Genomic DNA, 18,282 nt, shown 5'->3' with positions numbered 1-18,282 from the left:
CCAGAGCGTAACCACCTCATTTTTCTTAACATCTAAGCTAAATCTCCCTTGCTGCAGATTAAACTTCTTGTCCTACCTTCAGCAGACATGGAGAACAGCTGTTCACAGTCCTCTTTATAACAGCCCTTAGATTGGAAGACTATCAGGTCTCCCCTCAGTCTTCTTTTCAAGACTAAACAGGCCCAGTTTTTTTAAGCCTTTCGTCACGGGTCAGGTTTTCTAAACTTCTGGTCATTTGTGTTGCTCTTCTCTGGACTCTCTCCAATGTGTCCACATCTTTCCCGAAGTCTGGCACCCAGAACTGGACACAATACTTTAGCTGAGGCCTCGCCAGTCCCAAGGAGAGCAGGACAGTCACCTCCCGTGTCTCACATATGACATGCCTCTTAATACAGCCCAGAACGATACTAGTCTCTTTCACAGCTACATCACCTGGTTGACTGTAACCCCAACTCCTTTTCAGCAGCATGACCCCCTAGCCAGTTACTCCCCGTTTTGTAGCTGTGCATTGATTTTTCGCCCCTAAGTGAAGTACTCAGCATTTGTCGTTATTGAATTTCGTCTTTCTGAATTCAGACCAATTTGTCAAGGTCGTTTTGAATTCTAATCCTGTCCTCCAAAGTGCTGGCAGCCCTCCCCAGCTTGGTCTCATCTGCAAATTTTATTAGCACGCTGTCCACTCCATTACCCGAGTCAATATTGAATAGTACCGGAACCAGGATTGACCCTTGCGGGTCCCGCTACATACAGCCTCCCGGTTTGAGAGTGAACCATCAATAACTACTCTTTGGGTAGGTTTTTCAACTAGCTCTGCACCCACCTTAGTCATTTCATCTAGGCCACATTTCCCTAGTTTGCTTCTAAGAATGTCACATGGGACTGTGACTAAAGTCAAGATATCTCATGGCTACTGTTCCTGCATCCACTCAGCCTATCACTGTGCCCTTCTCCTGCCCAGCTGCACCGTCTCTGTCTTGGATGAGCTTTCATCCAGGAACTTTGCTCGCTCAGGAACTAGGAAAACAAGGAGGCGCCAGAATCTGGATTCACACTGAGCTGAGGATCATCAGCTGGCAAGGTCTCCGTCTACAGTGAGATGTGTAGAGATGAGGGAAGCCAGAGGAATCCAGAGGGTGCTGGAGTTGGCTCATCACTATCTCCTTTATTTGATCCATAGCCCAAATCCTGGGCTTGTTACTGTGTTTTTAACTCCCACTGACTTTTGCCTAGTCAGCTGCTGACTATGGACTCCAGGATGGGGCCCTGTGTGGCTGCGTTTGATGTGAGATGCCGCTACCGTGCTGAGTGCATGTGATTTCCACACACATCGGGGCTGGGAGAGGAGACGCAGCCCCCCAAGGCTGCATATACTTGTGTGTAATCCCTCCCAGTTATGCCCAGGTCAGTTCTTTTGTACGGGTTTCTTCCTTTAAGGGTTGGCTGTGTCTTTAAACCTCTGGCCTGTGTTTGGAGCAGCATGGACTTGCACTACATCCAGCTGCACAGGGGCAATGCACCTTGTGCGTCTTTCTCCCTTTCAGCGGTGCAGCACATGCTCCCTGGGGAATGGGCTGGGGGTGGGTCTGCGGGTGATGTGCTTGTTGCACAGCACCCACTGCCGTTGGGGTGTGATTCCAGGCGCCACACACCTCCCTGTAAACCCTGCTGGGGAACGCCAACTCTCCACAGGCTGACGAGAGCAGCAGGCGCCGGAAACGCTCCGACTCCAGCAAGAAGCAGGATCTCCCTGGGGTCGGGGCCCCAGGCGGAGGGCTCGGGGTATAAACCAATCCTCACCAAACCATCAAGGAAATAGAGCCCTGCTCTCACCCAAGAGAGCATGCGGGACATCTCCCGCCAAAGCCTCATCTGTCCTCACTAGGGGGTTGGCATGAGAGTGTCCCCCCACGACCCCGCGCGCACTCACCGCAAAGGGGCTGTAGGAGGCAGCCGCAGCAGTTCCGTGGGCCCCCGCCGCAGAGGGCAGCATGGGCAGCCCCGTCGAGAAGATCCCCAGCGCGCTGAGGTTGAGCCCCGGGATCAGGTTGGCTTGTTGCTAGAAATGCAAACACACGGAGATGTGGGAAACATGGGAGAGAAACGGGGGCAGGCAGGGGAGCAAAAGCCACACACACCAAAGTGCCGCCTACGCATCCGCCCAGAGGGCTCGATCGGATGGGGTCCACTCCCTCTACCCTGGAGCCAATTTCGCCAGCTCCCACTGGGCCAACTCTGGCTCTTGCCCTGATGCTCTGATGTCTCTCGGGGGCGGATGGGCACAGCGGGGGGAGACGCACTTACATTGACGGTCACGATGTCGTTCTCATAGGCCTCCCGCAACTTCTTCATGATCTCCGCTTCAGCACCGGAGCAGGCCTCGATGCTGCCCTTCACCGTGATGGTCCGTTCGGGGTTATAAATGGTTAAATCCTGTAAGCTGATGGGTCCCGGAGAAAAACAGCCACGGTGAAACTACTGCCGTCAGTGCAACAGGAAAGCAAGCCACCTTCACCCTCCCGCCCGTCTCCGTGGAGCAGTCAGGAAAAATCCAGGGCTGCAGACCATCTCCCACCTCCCAGCCAATTCTGCTGGCTATTGCATGGGGGGGGGGGCACACCTGGAGACATGGGCCTGGATGTCCTCTTTCCACTCGAGACTTTCCCAACACAGCTCGCTTTACCGGCACCCACATGGGAGCCGCAGGCAATGTCCCTGACACTTTACCACGCCTTCACCAGTGCTGGGCTGGGCGGAGCACCCCTTCCTGGGTCTGTGCACCTTTGAAGGAGTCCTACGCTGGCTCTGCACACTCACCAGCATCCGGCTTATTCCGCACCACGAGGGCTGACGCCAGCAGTTCCCCTGACACTCACCTCCCACAACCAGAGAGCAAAGAACATGCAATAGCTCGCTGGGCTGGAGAAGGGTCGTTCTCCTCCACCGGGGTATCACAACTTACGGAGAGATGGTGATCTTGGTCCCTGTGTCTTGCTCAATTTTCTTCAGGTTTCGCCCCTCTTTGCCAATCAGTCTCCCAACTAGACTGTTGTGTGCTAAGATTTTCAAGGGAACCTCTTCGGCACTAAAAGAAACAAAAGGCATTTGATGTTTTTTGTAAGTTCTTTTCTCTGTTCTCCTACCACAAGTATGCTCCAAACTGTGGAGTTCTCCTGGATAGGAATACATAAGCCTGCACCAGGATCAAACAAGAAAAGAAAAGAAAAGAAAAGAAAAGAAATCATGCTTTTTTTTTTGCAAAAACTGTATGTTTTTAGAGTCCTTGTCATGTAAGCAATCTGAAATAAATTCTCTCCACACTCACAGAAAATTCAGACACATAGTTCGTCTTTCAGCTAAACATTTGGGGCAGGAGGGGAATCAAAAAATCCTGATCTAGAAAGACTGACTGCAACTGGGGCTGATCAAAAATGAGTCGGTATTTTCCATGAAAAAGTTTAAAAAAAAAAAATTCATTCAGTTCAAACTTCTTTAGGGGATTTTTTTATTTTTTTGAGGAAAAGCTGAATTGCTAATATTCGTTTCAAACTGCTGTTTCTCATAGAAAAACAAAATTGACCTGAATCTCCAGAACACAGGAAATGGCCTCCCATTCCAGCAGAGAGAAGGGGAGAGAAAAACAAAGCAGCAAAAAGCATGGGTCCTAAGGAAACACCAAAAGCCTGTGGCTTTACACCTGGGATGGTTTCCTTTACTGTTAGGCCAGGCACATTCTAGTCACCACAACTGTAAATAAGTTGTGCTGAGTATGCCTTTTTAACACACAAACACATTAAACCAAATCGCCATTCTTTCATATGGGCAACTGTCTATTGCATTTTCTCTGCTGGACCTCTGGGGATTCTTCCCTCCATGGGTCTTTACTCTCCGTCAATTTCTCCCCCCACATGGGCTTGGCTTGTCAAGTGGAGCACTCTGTGTGGAACACATACGATTTAGTCTCATCGGCCTCTTTCTGCATGATGTCCAGGATCATGCGGCACGCTTCAGAGCACCCTTCCGGGGTGGCATGGATGGTGATGGGCTTCTCTGCAGCGCCGGCGTTCTCCTTCCGATGGATGTCTACCCTGCACCGTGAGAATCAGCACAGAAAAGCCACTGAGATCAGGCTGACGTCACAACACGGCACTTCAACGAAGCATCAAAACAAGTGCATCTGTTTGCATTACATTGCATTTACATTACTGTCTACAGACAGCAGCCATGAACCAGGAGTCACGAAACCTGCTCTGAACCAGCTCTCCAGTAGGGACCAGAATTTAGCAGGTGGCTGGGATTACAACTGTGCAAAACCATGGAAAACTCACCAGATGCACTCACCATTCAGGACAGGTTTGTTTCAAGGTCTGCTAAACTTTTTGAGGGAATCTGGGCCTGAGTTTTGAATGACTGCTGGCCTGGGTTTGAGTGAACCCAGACCAATTTATACTAAACACGGGGTCTCAAATAGCATTGGCACTAAACCAGGTTCAACTCAGAGTTTGACTTTGTTTGGCTTTTAAGATTTGGGCTTCATTTGCCCAAATGAGAATCAAAGTGAGTGAGTGGGTGAAGGCGGGGCTGAGCCGACACATCAGAACAGAACCAGTCCCTAAGACGCAGGGCAGTTTCCCCATTGCAGCTGCTGCTGGTACTGCTGTATGTTTTTCTCTGCTTTTTCGGGACCCACCAGAACATGCCACTGCAGCGCCTGGGCCTCAGAGCGGGGAGAGCCCTCACAACCACTGGACAATGCAAGCGGGAGGTGTGTTACACACACGTGTGCGTGTCCATCCATCCGTCTGTCCCTGCTCTCTGGGTTAGGAAACGTCTTGTATATTATCACAGAGGAATAGTCACACGTAGGCCACGTCACACAGGAAAAGAATTACAGACATTTGGCCTGTAGCTTTCAATCAGCTTTGGTGCTCTTAAAGCTAGCTGTGTCTTCATTCGGGCTTTCACCTTGCCACGGCTGACTGGGACGGACCAGGGGCCCATTCAGCCCGGGTATCTCCAACAGCAGCCAGGACTGGATGCTTTTGAAGAAGACCAAATAGCCCCCTCATGCACCTGGCCATATGTGCTCTCTCTTCCCTGGCTGGAGATCAGCTCACAGCAGCAGGCCGGTGTGTGGGCTATGGCATGGTCCTCAGGCCGCCCGCTCTGGTGTGGCTGCTGCTGTTGACAGCATCAGCCTGAAGCAGCTCTTGTGCTGCCCTCAGGGTGTGGGAGAGCTGTGACCGTGGCTGAGTCCCACCCTCTGCTCCCACACGGGGCCAATCACAACTCGTGACTGCCCCTGTGAGACGTTCAGTGACTCCCTCAAAACAGGCTCTCATCCTTTTCTGGAGCTTGAGAAGATCAATAGCTTAACGATAACCTGTGGGACTGCCTGCTGCAGGTAACCAGATAACTGTATGTTGCGTGAATGCTGAGCAGCGTGGTGGATCTGGTAGCTGCCTCTTCCGTTACGACGGCCAGGATGAAGCTACAAAGCTTAGCAACCCTCAGTAAGTTTCAGCGTGAGCTGAATACCAGCTAGGGTCAAGGCATATTTTTTTTGCCCAAGTAGGTGTATTATGAGGATTTGCATATTTTCCTCTGACGCCACTGTCAGAAGCCGGACACCTAGAGGAACTAAATGAATTGTGTGTCAGTTCTGGGATGATAATTCCTGTGTCCTGCTACGTCTTCGTGTACAGGATCAGGCAGCAGATGAGGATGGACTTTGGTTTAAACACAAATAGCTTTGGGAAATAACAAACAGGATTGGAAAAACTGTGAAGAAAATCAGAACGTTACATACATGTTCAGTGTTAGGGAGACAGATCTGAAAAACATAACCAGCAGGAGGGTCCTTCTTTAAACAACAAAAGATTAGACTGGGGGGAGGGGCGGGGGTTAAAGTCTGAAGCCTAACCCGGGAGCTGCACTCTATTAGAAATGCACACATTTCAAGATAACACACACCTGACACAGAGCATTTCTCTAAACCCTCTACATCTCACGTCAGGGATTTTATACAGTGCCCTAAATGCACTCACCGTTCCTGGGATCACCCTCCCACCAGTAGGGTTTTATTCCAAATGTGTGAATTCCTCTCTAGAGCACTGCATGGCGATAGCCCTGCACTGAGACCCACTGACTCTTGGCCTATCTATGCTTGTCGGCTCTGTGCCGGCACTGTGATGCGTGCTGGCATCACACAGCAGCGGCGGGCCCTTTGTGGGCGCGGAGCCATTCTTTGAACACGCACAGCCCGGGAAGATCCATACTCTAGTTTTGGCTATCTGCGGTGCTCAGGTGTTTGGACATTATGCATATTTGGGGCCACACCACAGGCTTTTCTCAGAAGTACGGGGCCTAGTTACTGATCTCTTCTGAGAAGAGACGCCCCTTCTTACGGGCCAGTGGGAACGGCTGGGAAATTGTGATCCCAGACAGCAGACGATCGAGTGAGCAGATACCAACTGAGTTGAAACTGGTGCATTTAGCCGCTGGCTAGCTTTATGTGTGGTGCCGAGCGACTCTGCCCCAGAGGGAGTTGGGAACGGACGGTGAGGCACGCAGAGCCGTTCCCTCCCATGCCAGCAGGGCAAATGCACAAGGTACCAGCTCCTTCTCTCCGGGAATCAGGCCACTTATTCCTGTGCCTAATTTCAGGCTCCCGGGTGTGACACTTCTGACCAACATACTCTTACGGTGTGATGGCCAGGACTGACAGGCTGTGCGTTCCCCACTGCCCTGATTGCCACCATGCACTGACCTCTCCCAAACAAGAACAAGACAGGACAGAACTGAGTTAAAGGCACAAGCAATGAAACATTCTTGGCAAACAGGAGAGCGTGGCCCAGTACAAGCAGGGCAGCTCCCTGGAGGCCTGGGGAAGGAAACACAACCGTTCGCAGTACTTACTTGGACTGGGTTTGCTTAGTAAGGTTCTTTATGGTCAAGCCCTCCTTTCCTATGATCGCACCAACAAACTGCGTGGGGACCAGGATCCGCAGTGGGAAATCGAGCTGTTTGGGCTGTGAGGAGCCCCCCGGGGAGGGGCCCCGCTCCCTGGAGGCACGGCCCCCCCGGCGGGATCGCTGAGGGGGCGGAGGGGAGCTCACCTCTTCATCCGGGATGAAGGAAATCTTGAAGGAATAGTTCTCAAACTGGTGGCCGCTGAGCTTCTCAATTGCTCTGAAAGGCAGAGGAAAGAAACAGGTGGTTAGGCCCTGCCTGGACTGCAGGCGCCAGGCCTCAAAGACTTTTTCCAGGAGGCAAGCCGCTGGTCCTGTGCGGTACATGAGACTGTCCTGCTCCCGATCTCCCTTTTTTTACGACCTGGGTTAGCATCCACCCTCTCCCCAGTGGAAACTGACTTGGCACTGTCCAAGGTCTCTCGCCGGGAGCCCAGGTGCCCCTGGAGGAGAGAGCTCACGTTCCCCATGCCTGGGCCTTCGCCCCTGTTCTGTCAGCAGTTCAGAGACGTCCGCAGGCCTCAGACGATCCCAGCATGTCCAAAGATGCGTGTGTAGCCCACTGCCGCTTGGCAGGGCTCTATGCCTCTCCAGCCCTCTGCCTGGGCTGCTGTGGAGTCCCAGCCCCGAGGGGAGACGCTGCCTCCATCCCAGCCAGGGCCAGCCCCCAGCAGCAGGAGGGCACCGTGCCCGGAAAGGCCTATCGGAGGGGTGAGGAGGGCTTTGGGCTGGAGGCAGGCAGGCCAGATGGGACTCTCACAAATTGGGAGTCCTGGCCCTGCTTGACCTCCCTGTGGTCCCAGCTCCATAACCCCGAATACTCCTGGAGGTCAGATACTCCCCAGGCAACAGCCACTGGGCAATGGTGCTTTTCGCAAGCCCAACCCTTTCCCCTCTGACGTCTCACTGGCTAGCTGTGCTCTGCTGGCACACACCTTCCACATGGAGCCCCGCTGGACAGCAGAGACAGGACCTGCATTGTCTGATAGCAAATCAAGTGTTGCCAGCAGCTGAAACTGCCCTGAGGGTGACACAGCTCTCAGCGTATAGGGCGGGCGCTGGGTTTAATCTTCCTTTCGCATCCCAAGGCTGGCAGGGAGGGTTGGCCAGCCACAGCACCTGGTCGGCTCGGCATTCCTGGACCTGGGTAGGCCATGGGATAGCGTCCAGGGCAGGGGTTGCTCCACCAACAGGAGCAGGCAGGCCTGGGAGCTGAGGGGCTGGAAAGCTGATAGCGCGTCTCTTCTAGAGAGCGGCTTAGACATGAGTGAGAAAAATCAAGAGCCACGGCGGGATTTTCTGGTGTGCTTGGTGCTGAGTGATCTGTGGGGCCAGACCCCCACTGACCACAGCGGAGCAGAGAGAGGCCAACGCCGCACCTGTCTGAAAATCTCGTTTTCACACTGCTCTGCGTGGGCTGCACTGCGGCCCTGGAGAGAGCAAGGGGTATCAGACCGGCTGATACCGTGGATCCCGTGGTCGGTGGATCCCGTGGATTTCAGGGCCAAGTATCTCTCCAACCCTCTCCGACCCACTGGCAATTCTCCCAAGCCCAGGGCAAATGGATTGGCGGGGGGGGGGGGGGGGGGGGTTCCAGTCTATTATTGATCTCTGACCCTGGGACCCCTCACCCAGCTTGTTTAGAGCAGGTATTCAAACAGAACCGTGTCAGATTCGCAGAGCGCCGGGAGGGGCTGGGGGCTTGTCTTGGGCAACGCCAGCAGGAGCAGAGCTGTGATTACTGCCCCAACCATGCAGAGAGAGCGTGCGGTGGATGGGGGAGGTGAAAGATTTCCTCCGGGAATACTGGAATGCGAGGTGGCAGCAGACCAGCGGACCGGCATCACAGCAGCTGGCCCGGTATGAGTGCAAGCCCAGCAGGAGATGTCTGAGTCCTCTGGGTTAGTACAGCAGAGCCCTTCCCAGGTATTCAGTGTCCGACAGCAAACAGCGTGTGATGGCTTTGGAGTCTCGGCTCATTAAGGGACCAGCTCTGCCCCCTTTTCTCACCAAGAGAAGGCCACTCTTGGAGTATCGGGCCTGAATCAGGTCCCGGCATGTAGTGATCACTTGTGAGTCGAGGTGATGTCACCAGCAGGGCTAGCTGCTGGACAGGGACAGCTGACCCATTCGCCCTGGGCGTGTGAAAAACCACTCCAGCACCGAGGGATGGGCCACAAACCAAAGGGCATCCAGCCGCTGGGTGGGCCCCACGCTGCATAGCACAGGAGGGAGCCAGGCAAGAGCTAGACTCTACCACTCTTTTGCAGGCTGAGCAGTTATCTTCAAAGCCACGAGTCAGCACGAACGTCGCGTGTGCCAGCCTGGCTAGACAGTCCCCTCAAAGGCAGCATTTCCACCTCAAAAGCATCAGTACGATTTTGTGCTCAGAGACGCCGGGGCTTTCCCAGCGACCATCCCGCTGGGGTGAGTCTCTCTGGTCAGGTACAGCTGGGCCGTTCGGTACTTCTTTGAGCTGCTCAGATTTTCAGAACTACTTGAGTCAAGTTTACTTCAAATCCCTCTCCTCACAGCTCATTGCTGTTGCTAGTCACAGGCCCCTTTGAAAGCATGTCACTCCAAGCGCTCCTTATCAGGCCTGTATTTTTTACATGTAATTTCTGCTCTTGCAATGTCAGGTTCGTTTCTGAAATCCAGATGGTGCCGTGCACTTGGGTTTCTTTGCTCTCTTTTCCAATGGTCTGTTTCGGTCACCGCCAACATGCACCTGAGTGAACACATTTATGAATCCGCTCACAATCACAATCAATGGCCAACATTTCTTTTTCAGTGTGATCATCATCCCGTGTGTGTCAGGCAGTGCCGCAGAGGCACATGGCACTGGGGGACTGTCTTGCTGGAGGACAGCCGCCATTCACAGAAGCTGGGGCCTATGGAGGTCTTAGGATCTCTGTTCATCTCAAAATTCATCAAAACTGGTGCTTTGGGGGAAAAAACTTTAGCAAAAATAAATCCTGAAAGCTTTTCTCTTACCAGTCATCCCGGGGTCCTTCTGTACTTACCTCCACCAGCACTCTGAGTGGAACAATAGACCATGACAAATTAGGGATGAATTTGCTTAAACATATTAACATGCCCACAAATCTGTGAGGCCTCCTTCTTTTGGGTCTTTCCACTTGTACAACTGGCTGATACTTTCCTTGGTGCACTTGTAATGAAGTGTGTGTCCTTCAGGACTATTCTCATACAGACCAAACCGGCACGCGTGCCTGGCCAGTGGCAGCTCGTCTTTGGCTCCCTGTGGAATGTCTCACCACCTCCCATGCCTTGTCTACACTAGCGCTTATGCCGGCAAAAGTTTTGTCACTCAGGGAGTGTGAAACCCCACCCGCCCGAGCAACGTAAGTTTTGCTGGCATAAACACTTGTGTGTACAGTGCTGTGTCAGCAGACGAGCGTCTCCCACTGACATAGCCACCGCCACCTATTTAGGTGGTTTTATGAGGTCACCGAGAGAGCTCTCTCCCATCGACATAACGCGGCTCCAAAAGCACTCTTACAGTGGCATGCCGACACAGCTGTGTTCTGTGGTTGCCAGTGTCCCTCAAATCAGCAGATCTCAAAGATCATGGGATGATTCTTTGGGGGCACCAGGTGCCGAGGCAATCCAGGAGGAAGTCCACTTAAGTTTACATTAAAAAAAGTGGATTTGAAGGGGCAACACTACACTTTCTGAATTGAGTCAGACCTGTCAGAGCCCAGGGTTGCATCCCGAACTCAAATTACATTGTGAAGTCCAGATAAGGCCTCAGCTGTTCTCAGAGGGCGGCGCTCACATTTGATGGCTTTATTTATGTTTTTTGGATCTATGGAAACCTTTAATTGGTTGGATTTACTACAGTCGGTATTCACTGACCTTTACCAAATGGTAAAATTAGCTTTTACGGTCATCTCCTCTTATGTGGTGTGCGGAACTGTGGCAGTGCTCTGAGATCTACGTCACTCTTACGTTTTACATCCTTGAGGCTTCCTATTCCATCATCACATTTTTTGAAAAGTATCTTTTGCATCCTGTCCTGTAGCCAAGTTACACACCTGCGTGATCATCAGCATTTGTTCAGTGCTCCTCAAATCCCAAGCGTTCCTGGGACTTCCTGTACCACCCTCCTGTGTGCAGTCTACCCTTATGCAGACACGCCAGGGAGATATGGCCACCGGAAATCATTTTGCACCTCATCTGTGAAACAAGATGTATTTTTCCAGTTCAGCATTGCGTTGTCACTAATCCTGCTGTGTGCGCTTGTTGTGCCGCACTCCGCTCCAGCATCTATTTCCAAATTAACTTTTTGTTTATTTATTTCCAATGTCACAAACCAATGCAATGGCATTGAGACATCCAACAACAAACTGAACCAAAATAAACCTGTTTCTACATCGCCCTCCCCTCTTTGTCCATTGGCTGTGTGCTCAGGAACGGATTTGGCTTTTATATTGTTTTGTCATTTTTGCTGAGAGAGAAACAGTTTTGCAAAACAGCAGCTTTTATGCTGAACACATTTGCGTTGTGTTTGCCTCACATTTGTACACAACTCTGGCCTCTGCTTTTCCCTGATATTGTCTTCATACCTTGGCATGCCTTTTTTATTAGTCTCTTCTCTTCTGTTCTCTGCAGGTTCTTATACCACCTTGATCAGTGCCGTATCTGAGCACCTTCCAATCATGTATTAAGCAATGCGGCTAGCCTCCATCCTTTGGGAAACAGTTTGCACACTGGCCTTGTCAACACCCACTGTTCTTTGCAAAGTCACATCCATTTCTTGCAATAACGTTGCTTTGGCCTGGTTATTAGTTCCACCGTCAATAATCTGGTTTCTAATCAGCAGATCTGTTCACTATTCACATTTACCTGACTTGGCTTTATTACATGTGTTTGTAACTTAATGGTCAATGGTCTCATCAGGTAGCTGGTTTCTCAAAGAGAATGTGCCTTTCCTCAGTGATGTTCTTGCTTGGATCAAAGTACGCTTGTGGTTCCAACAAAGGTTTGAACCTGTGACCCCTGGTTTCTGAGACCACTGCACTAACCCCTGAGCTATGGAACCAGCTGCTCCGCACCAGCAACACTGGGAAGGACTCCAGGCTTGTCCGCATGGAGATGTAGCGTGTGACAAGCCAGGGCGTGAATTAAACAGTGTGACAGCTTGCTGCATGGGAATTGGCCATGTGCATGCTGCCCCAGGGCTCTAACAGGTTGGCAGCGCACTCTGCCCTACGGCTGTTTAGAAACCATTTGATGCGGGGTCTAACAAAAATCACACTCTCCGGTTCATTTGTGTCGCCTCGGATTATCAGGTAGAAGGAAAACCAGCTAATGGGTCAATAAAGGAGACTGGGCCTTAACCGATGTCTTCATCACTGATCTAGGCAGGGGAAGGAGGAAACTCTCAGTTAATACTAAATTATGAGAACAGAAAATAATACAAGGAGCCCTAGGGAGACAGGAAGAATTGGCAGAGAAATAACTGCATGCAGGGGCATGCGCAGGAATTTAAATCCCAGCACTTTTGGAGGAGTGTGTTCCCGTCAGGGCCCCGGGGGGTCAAAGGAGCTCACGCCCTCCCCGCTGGGGCCCCAAGGGACAGAGAAGATTTGTGCCCTGCCCCTGATTATTGGGGGCCCTTGCCCCTGCTTGCCTCCCCCTTGTGCACGCCCCTGACAACACGAACAGAACTTGAAAAAATGCAATCTGAACACCTTGGTGAAAATAACTGAAAAAAGTATGAAAAGGAAAAATGAAGCTGAATTTCAGGGAAATCTTTCCCGAGAGCAAAGCCAGTTATCTGGTCAATAACCCGTAGGGATCAGCAACACTCCCCTCGCTTGGCACATCCTGAAGAGGGACTGAATTGCCTTCGAATAAGTCTTTCCTCTCCCCTGAGCCACAGGGCAGCTCACCATCAACATGTCAGAACATCGGGTCAGTCACAGGCAAACCCGTTATTCATTATATGGAAATAAATGAGCCCCTCACCAAGGACGTGGCATGACCCAAGGCGAATGCAAGGGAAGTCTGCTGACTTGTCAAACTCACGTCCCCGGCAAAAAGCTCGGAAAACATTGCCAGGAGAAAGACACAAAACGAGAGAGTGAAAGTGAGGGTGACCGAGAACAAGGGCCACTTACACTTTTGCTTCTTCTTTTGTCGCATACGTTACGTTGACAACGGCCGTTTCTGTGTCTGTGTTGACTAAGGGAAAAGCAACACATGCTTGCGTTAGCTCACGGACAGAGACGGTCGTCACCTTTTCCTGGGCGACAGTCGCTAAGTCTGTCAGCTGTTCTGACCAGCGGAGGCTTTGACTGCGCTTTAAAGTGAGAGGCTGATGGGACAGGCTGGGGGGCTTGGAGTGATGTCAGTCTCCTGTGCCAGACAGCAGCAATGGTGGGGTTGGGCTGATCTTTGCTTACTGGCTGATCTGTGCCCTCTATGGGTGCTAAATTCAGAAATGGGGGGAGGTGGATCTCATCCATGAAGAGCTGCACACTCTGCCACTGCCATCTGGGTCACACCAGGGCACGTGTCGGTCTGTCTGTCTGTGGGAGGAGGTGGACAAATGCTCACCGTTTAAGATGAGAACTTCAAACTCATTTCCATTGTTACCTCATCAGCAGTTTTTAACCATCGTCTCCAAGTGATGTGCCAGGGATTTAATGTCCCCAGCCCACCACGCTGCTAGACCTCTCTACCCTTTGAGGGAGCCGAAGAATATCTGTGTCCAGGGGAGGATGAGCGTTGATGCACGTCCCATGTGGCATGGCTAATGTAGGAGGTTAACCGAAGGGATTGCCTCTCGCCAGGGGTTCTTGGGGGCATCTTTCTCCCCGTTTCACCATGTGGCCAGGAGGTTTTTTTGTCCTACCATGGGTGAGCCGTGCCATCCAGTCCTTTGATGACTGTGGCACAGGCTGGCAGGGCTCTCTGTGCAGCGTGGCACAGCAGAAGAGAGCTGGGCGGGGTGGCTAAGTGAAGTGGCCCAGAGAACAAGGGGCAACGGAAAAACCAGAGGCCACTGGTTGGCAGAATGTGGCATTACCAGGAGGCCAAGTGCCCCCAGCGCTGGCTCTGAGCAGCCTGTGGGTGATTGCTTGGGACACCCAGGGGAAGATTCACATTCTTGGTAGGGCTGGGGTACATGCTACGGGATTTCTAGCGGCGGGCAGTGACTCCGGAGGGCCGCCCCTACCCTTTGGGAGAGAAGCGAAGCACTTATCTGAATCAACAGCAGCTGATGGGAACTGGGGGAGGGTCTCTCCCGCCCACTGCCTGGCACAGACCTGCTGTGTGGCAGCCCGGCCCCTTTCCCTTAGTATCTTGTGCTGTCTGGAGACCTGTCCCCTGGCCCCCGCACCGTGAGTGACATCCCAGGGCTTTTCCCAGCCCTCTCCTTCTCTCAGGGCAGGCAGGCCGGTCTGTGCTACGCGACTCCCTGCCATCACCCGTTACCCTACGTTTTCACAGCCTTGGAGCAGGGGGGATGTCGGGCGCCACCTCCCCATTTCTTACCTTGTTCCACATTCTCGACAGTCCCATACTGAGCTAAAAGCCCATCTAGCACCTGAAAGAGAAAGCATCAAGCAATGCAGGGTGAGTGAGCCGGATTAAAGACCTAGCGACAGGGACCCTCCCCTCTGGGCCTGGCTGAGCTGGGGGAACAGAGCAGAAATCCGGCCCCACCCACTCTAGACAAGCCATTTGCTGCTCCCAAAGTGTCTCCTCAGCCCTTGCCAGTCGCGGTCAAAGTGCCTGGCTGCTGGGCTGGATGGGACCAACCCACTTTCCGATCCATGGCAGGGCACGCCCTCGGGTACGCTCCCGGAGGGGCACTGAAAATGGCTGGACCTTGCCTTCTGAGTGGGGAAAGAAGACGTCCTTTTCCTAGTGTAAACGGGGACTGACACCCAAAGGCACCTGCCACTGATCTCTCCAGCTCCTGTGCCCCTGGGCAGCTATGACCAGTATCAGAATTGGACCCCGGCCCCATCCAGACCTTCTGGGTCACCCCAGCGAACGTTGCCAAGGCCGGAACAGGGGGAAAAGCCACCTCCAAAGAAACCCTGGCAGATGCTGGAGATTTCCCCCAAAACCCATCACGGCAGCTCTACGCCGGGTCTGCATGAGCTGCCCCTAGACCGGACGCTGCTGCCTCGCAGCTCTGCTCTCTTCAAGGCTACACGTGTGACAACAGGGACCCATTAAAGGAGCGACAAATACAGCCGGCCTCCCCTGCGGCTCTCCAACGGCAGGCGGCGAAGACCAGCTGGGAAGCTGAACTAAGCTGCAGATGGGAGTGGTGCCCTAGTGGTCAGAGTCACCTTCAGGAGATGGGGACTTTGAGCTGTATTCACCCCAGTCCCACACCATGCGAGTCGGGCTAGGGAACAGCCCTCTGGATCCAGACTCTCTAAGGGACACTTCAGTCGGAAGCTGCTCTCTGCGCTTCCCTCCTCAAGTTGTCAGGAAGATGCCACTGGTCAAAGCTCAGGCCATGCTTACAGCTCCCGCCCAGCCTCAAACACTCAGCATGCCCTGTCCCGAAACCAGGCCCAGACTCACTTTCACCCGGGGCACGTGGATTGCGGGGCCCTGCAGCTGATCACGGGAGGAGCCACAAGTTCGCCTAGAGTCTCGCAAGCCTGTGGGCAGCGAGTCGTATGTTTCAAGTGAAGGAGATTTGCTGGGTGGCACCAAGAAGCAAACGCCCTCAGCTCCCGGCATCTTGAGCTCCCTGCCCTGGGTGTGAACGGAGGGGGAGGAAATAGACCTGGCGGGTTTCTTCGGCTGCAAGGACAGGACGACTTTGCAGGAGCTGAGAAAGCGGGAACGGGAATCAACTTACCTCCCACTGTAGGTGAGGGGGGATGTTCCGGATCTGAATCTTCCTGCTCCTGTAAAGGAAGTCGCACAGGTTAGAGCTTGCAGAATGAAGGCAGCCGCAAGGAAAGGCTTCCTGAGGGCAAGATGCCACTCCAGCTCCGGGGTTGCCAATCGGCGAGCTATCCCAGGGCAGCCACTGGCACCTCGTCCTCTGGGGGAGACTAAACGTTTGTGAAACATTGCTGGAGCATTCGGGGGAAAGAATCACTCCACACCCACTCTAGCACTGCTCGCTCCCTCTGGCCACCCGGCCGGGCCCGGGACCCAGACCCGCTGCTCACAAGACGGTCACTTCCCGAGGCACCTCTAGAAACGAAACAGAATGTCCAACAGAGCACAGCCATGGGTCCCAGTGGCAGATACGCCCGCTCACGGTCACCAGAGGCCCCAGACACAGCTCGGAGAGGCACTGCCCTGGTGTGACCACAGGAGAGTATTCCAGGATGCCCTTGGCACAGCCCCTGGTAGGCCCAGGCAACTGCCGCCGTGCCACCCAGGCACGCCCGGGCCCAGCAGGGATGAGAATCCCTTCATTCACCAGCACCACACCTGTTTTTCCATCTTGCACATGGCTAGGACAATTTAAAGGGACAGTCCAGTAATTTTGGTTCCAAACACAACCTGCTTTGGAATTTACACCCATTCCTATTCCAAAGACTCAGTCCCTGCTGGGTCTGTCTGGCCCATGCGTCTGCTTTTCACATCTACACGTATTTCTAGCAAGTTCCCATCATGGAGTCGTCCCTGGCTACAGCCCCTGATCCATGGCTCTGGGGCCTGCCCAGACCATGGCTAAGAAAAGTCCCCCACACTCACAACCACACCTTGAGCGAAGCGCCTACTCTTGCCCCGCGGTACAAGGTCAAAGAACAACTTTTTCTTAGATGCAGCTGCAACAAGAGCACATCCCGCCAAGACAAAGCCAACGCCGCTGCTGCAGCCTGGTCTGAGGAGACAGAGGCCTCTATCTCCCGGAGGCGCTGGGGGCGCGATTCAGGAGCACGTTGTTAAAGGAGACGGACCGCAGCTGAAGGAAAGGGGGAGGCTAACTTAATGCCAGCCAGTGCAGGGCAGTGAATAGGCACTTCATACAGGCTGTGTCTACACGGGACCTGGAGGTGCCATTTCCAGCTCAGGCAGACTTACCCGTGCTAGCTCTGACCCAGCCAACGCGCTAAAGAGAGCAGGACATTCCTAGTGGCGTGGGCGACGGGGGGGGGGAGAGGGGGAAGGAGAGAGGGAGAACCACCCCAAAGGCACACCCAGGGTTTCACACCGGAGCATGCCCTGGGTGACTATCCCATGCTGCCACTCGAGTTGCCATTTCTAGCGTGCCAGTCGATCAGCGCTAGGGCGGGCACATCTGTCTGAACTGGGAACGCCAGCGCCGGTGCCCTCAGAGGGGGAGACAGGTGGGGAAAAAAAGCCTTGTCCAGACTCTCAGACGGCGACGGGGAAGCCTGGACGCTGCTGAAACGTCTACGTGGCAGCCAAGCCATGGGGGAGAGCGTGGGGGGCTTCAGGTAGCCACCAGCAGCTCACAGCTCCCCATCCATGGCATTCAACGGCCCTGATCTCAAGCTGAGGGTGAAATCCTGGCCCCACTGAAATTGATGGGAGGTTTGTGATGGGCCGCAGGGTGGCCAGGATTTCACCGGGAGGCCCCAGTTCACCCAGGTACTCAAGCCTGTGCCCAACTGGAAGCACATTGTCTTCAGGTGCTTAAAGGCAGGCCCAGGCCCAGTTCCTTGGGGGATCAAAGCCACAAGGACTCTGTGCCCGCCCAAAGCTGTGCCTTGTCCCAGCGGAGACAAGGCATGGTCGTTTTTACTGCAATGTGGGTAGGTGAGGTCAAATCCTGGTGGGCAAGGGGCATAGTGCTGGTCTCACCTAGCTCCCTCTCGATGAAACCTACGAGAGCCTCGCCCCCACTCGGGCTTTATAGCGGGACAGCTAGCGGGCTGCAAAACCCACCTGTGCTGTCAGTGAAGATGTGTCCAGAGACAACGGCACAGGCAGCGCCCTGGGTTCAGCTCTCACACAATGGAGATGAGACTCTCCGCGGAGCGGGCCTGGCTTCTGCACAGCCTGTTGGAGGAACCGAGGTTGGATCTGAGCTGAGCCGGTTTAAAGAACGCTGCAGGGTTCCCCTCTGTGCAAGAACCAAAGACAGAGACAGACGACACAGGAAAGACGAGCTGCTGCTCTGGAAGCTGTGTCTGCTCAAATCCATTGTAGACAACTCTTTGCAAATCTGACTTTCTAGACATACCACTCACATACTATGCGGGGGAGGGCAGCAAGGAGACCCCAAGATGTCATTCTTAACACTCCCCACATTTTCCAGGGTCTGGGTATTTCCCCCAGCACCTCTCCCTTGGCTTCATGCAGCGACACCATCTTTACTAATCAGCCCTCT

General features: G+C 53.4%; 1 protein-coding gene across 4 annotated transcripts in view; it reads right to left on the bottom strand.

Annotated features, from left to right (window-relative positions):
• The window catches only part of IGF2BP2 (insulin like growth factor 2 mRNA binding protein 2), a 96,695-nt gene that overhangs the window by 21,105 nt on the left and 57,308 nt on the right, over positions 1 to 18,282 (bottom strand). For all 4 annotated transcript variants that reach the window (XM_067538749.1, XM_067538747.1, XM_067538748.1 and 1 more), the window contains exons 3-10: positions 15,826 to 15,874; positions 14,493 to 14,544; positions 13,112 to 13,175; positions 6,916 to 7,188; positions 3,951 to 4,085; positions 2,960 to 3,082; positions 2,302 to 2,437; positions 1,928 to 2,056 (exon numbers count right to left, since the gene is read on the bottom strand). In XM_067538749.1, the coding sequence (XP_067394850.1) occupies positions 1,928 to 2,056; positions 2,302 to 2,437; positions 2,960 to 3,082; positions 3,951 to 4,085; positions 6,916 to 7,188; positions 13,112 to 13,175; positions 14,493 to 14,544; positions 15,826 to 15,874 (961 nt within the window). The remainder of the gene's footprint in view (positions 1 to 1,927; positions 2,057 to 2,301; positions 2,438 to 2,959; positions 3,083 to 3,950; positions 4,086 to 6,915; positions 7,189 to 13,111; positions 13,176 to 14,492; positions 14,545 to 15,825; positions 15,875 to 18,282) is intronic.

Source organism: Emydura macquarii, unplaced genomic scaffold, assembly GCF_026122565.2.
Source record: "Emydura macquarii macquarii isolate MOO-44397 ecotype Brisbane River unplaced genomic scaffold, CSIRO-AGI_Emac_v2 contig_499, whole genome shotgun sequence".
In the NCBI taxonomy this organism is placed as follows: domain Eukaryota; kingdom Metazoa; phylum Chordata; order Testudines; family Chelidae; genus Emydura; species Emydura macquarii.
The sequence above is the reverse complement of the archived record's forward strand: the minus strand, read 5'-3'. Positions and strand labels throughout refer to the sequence as shown.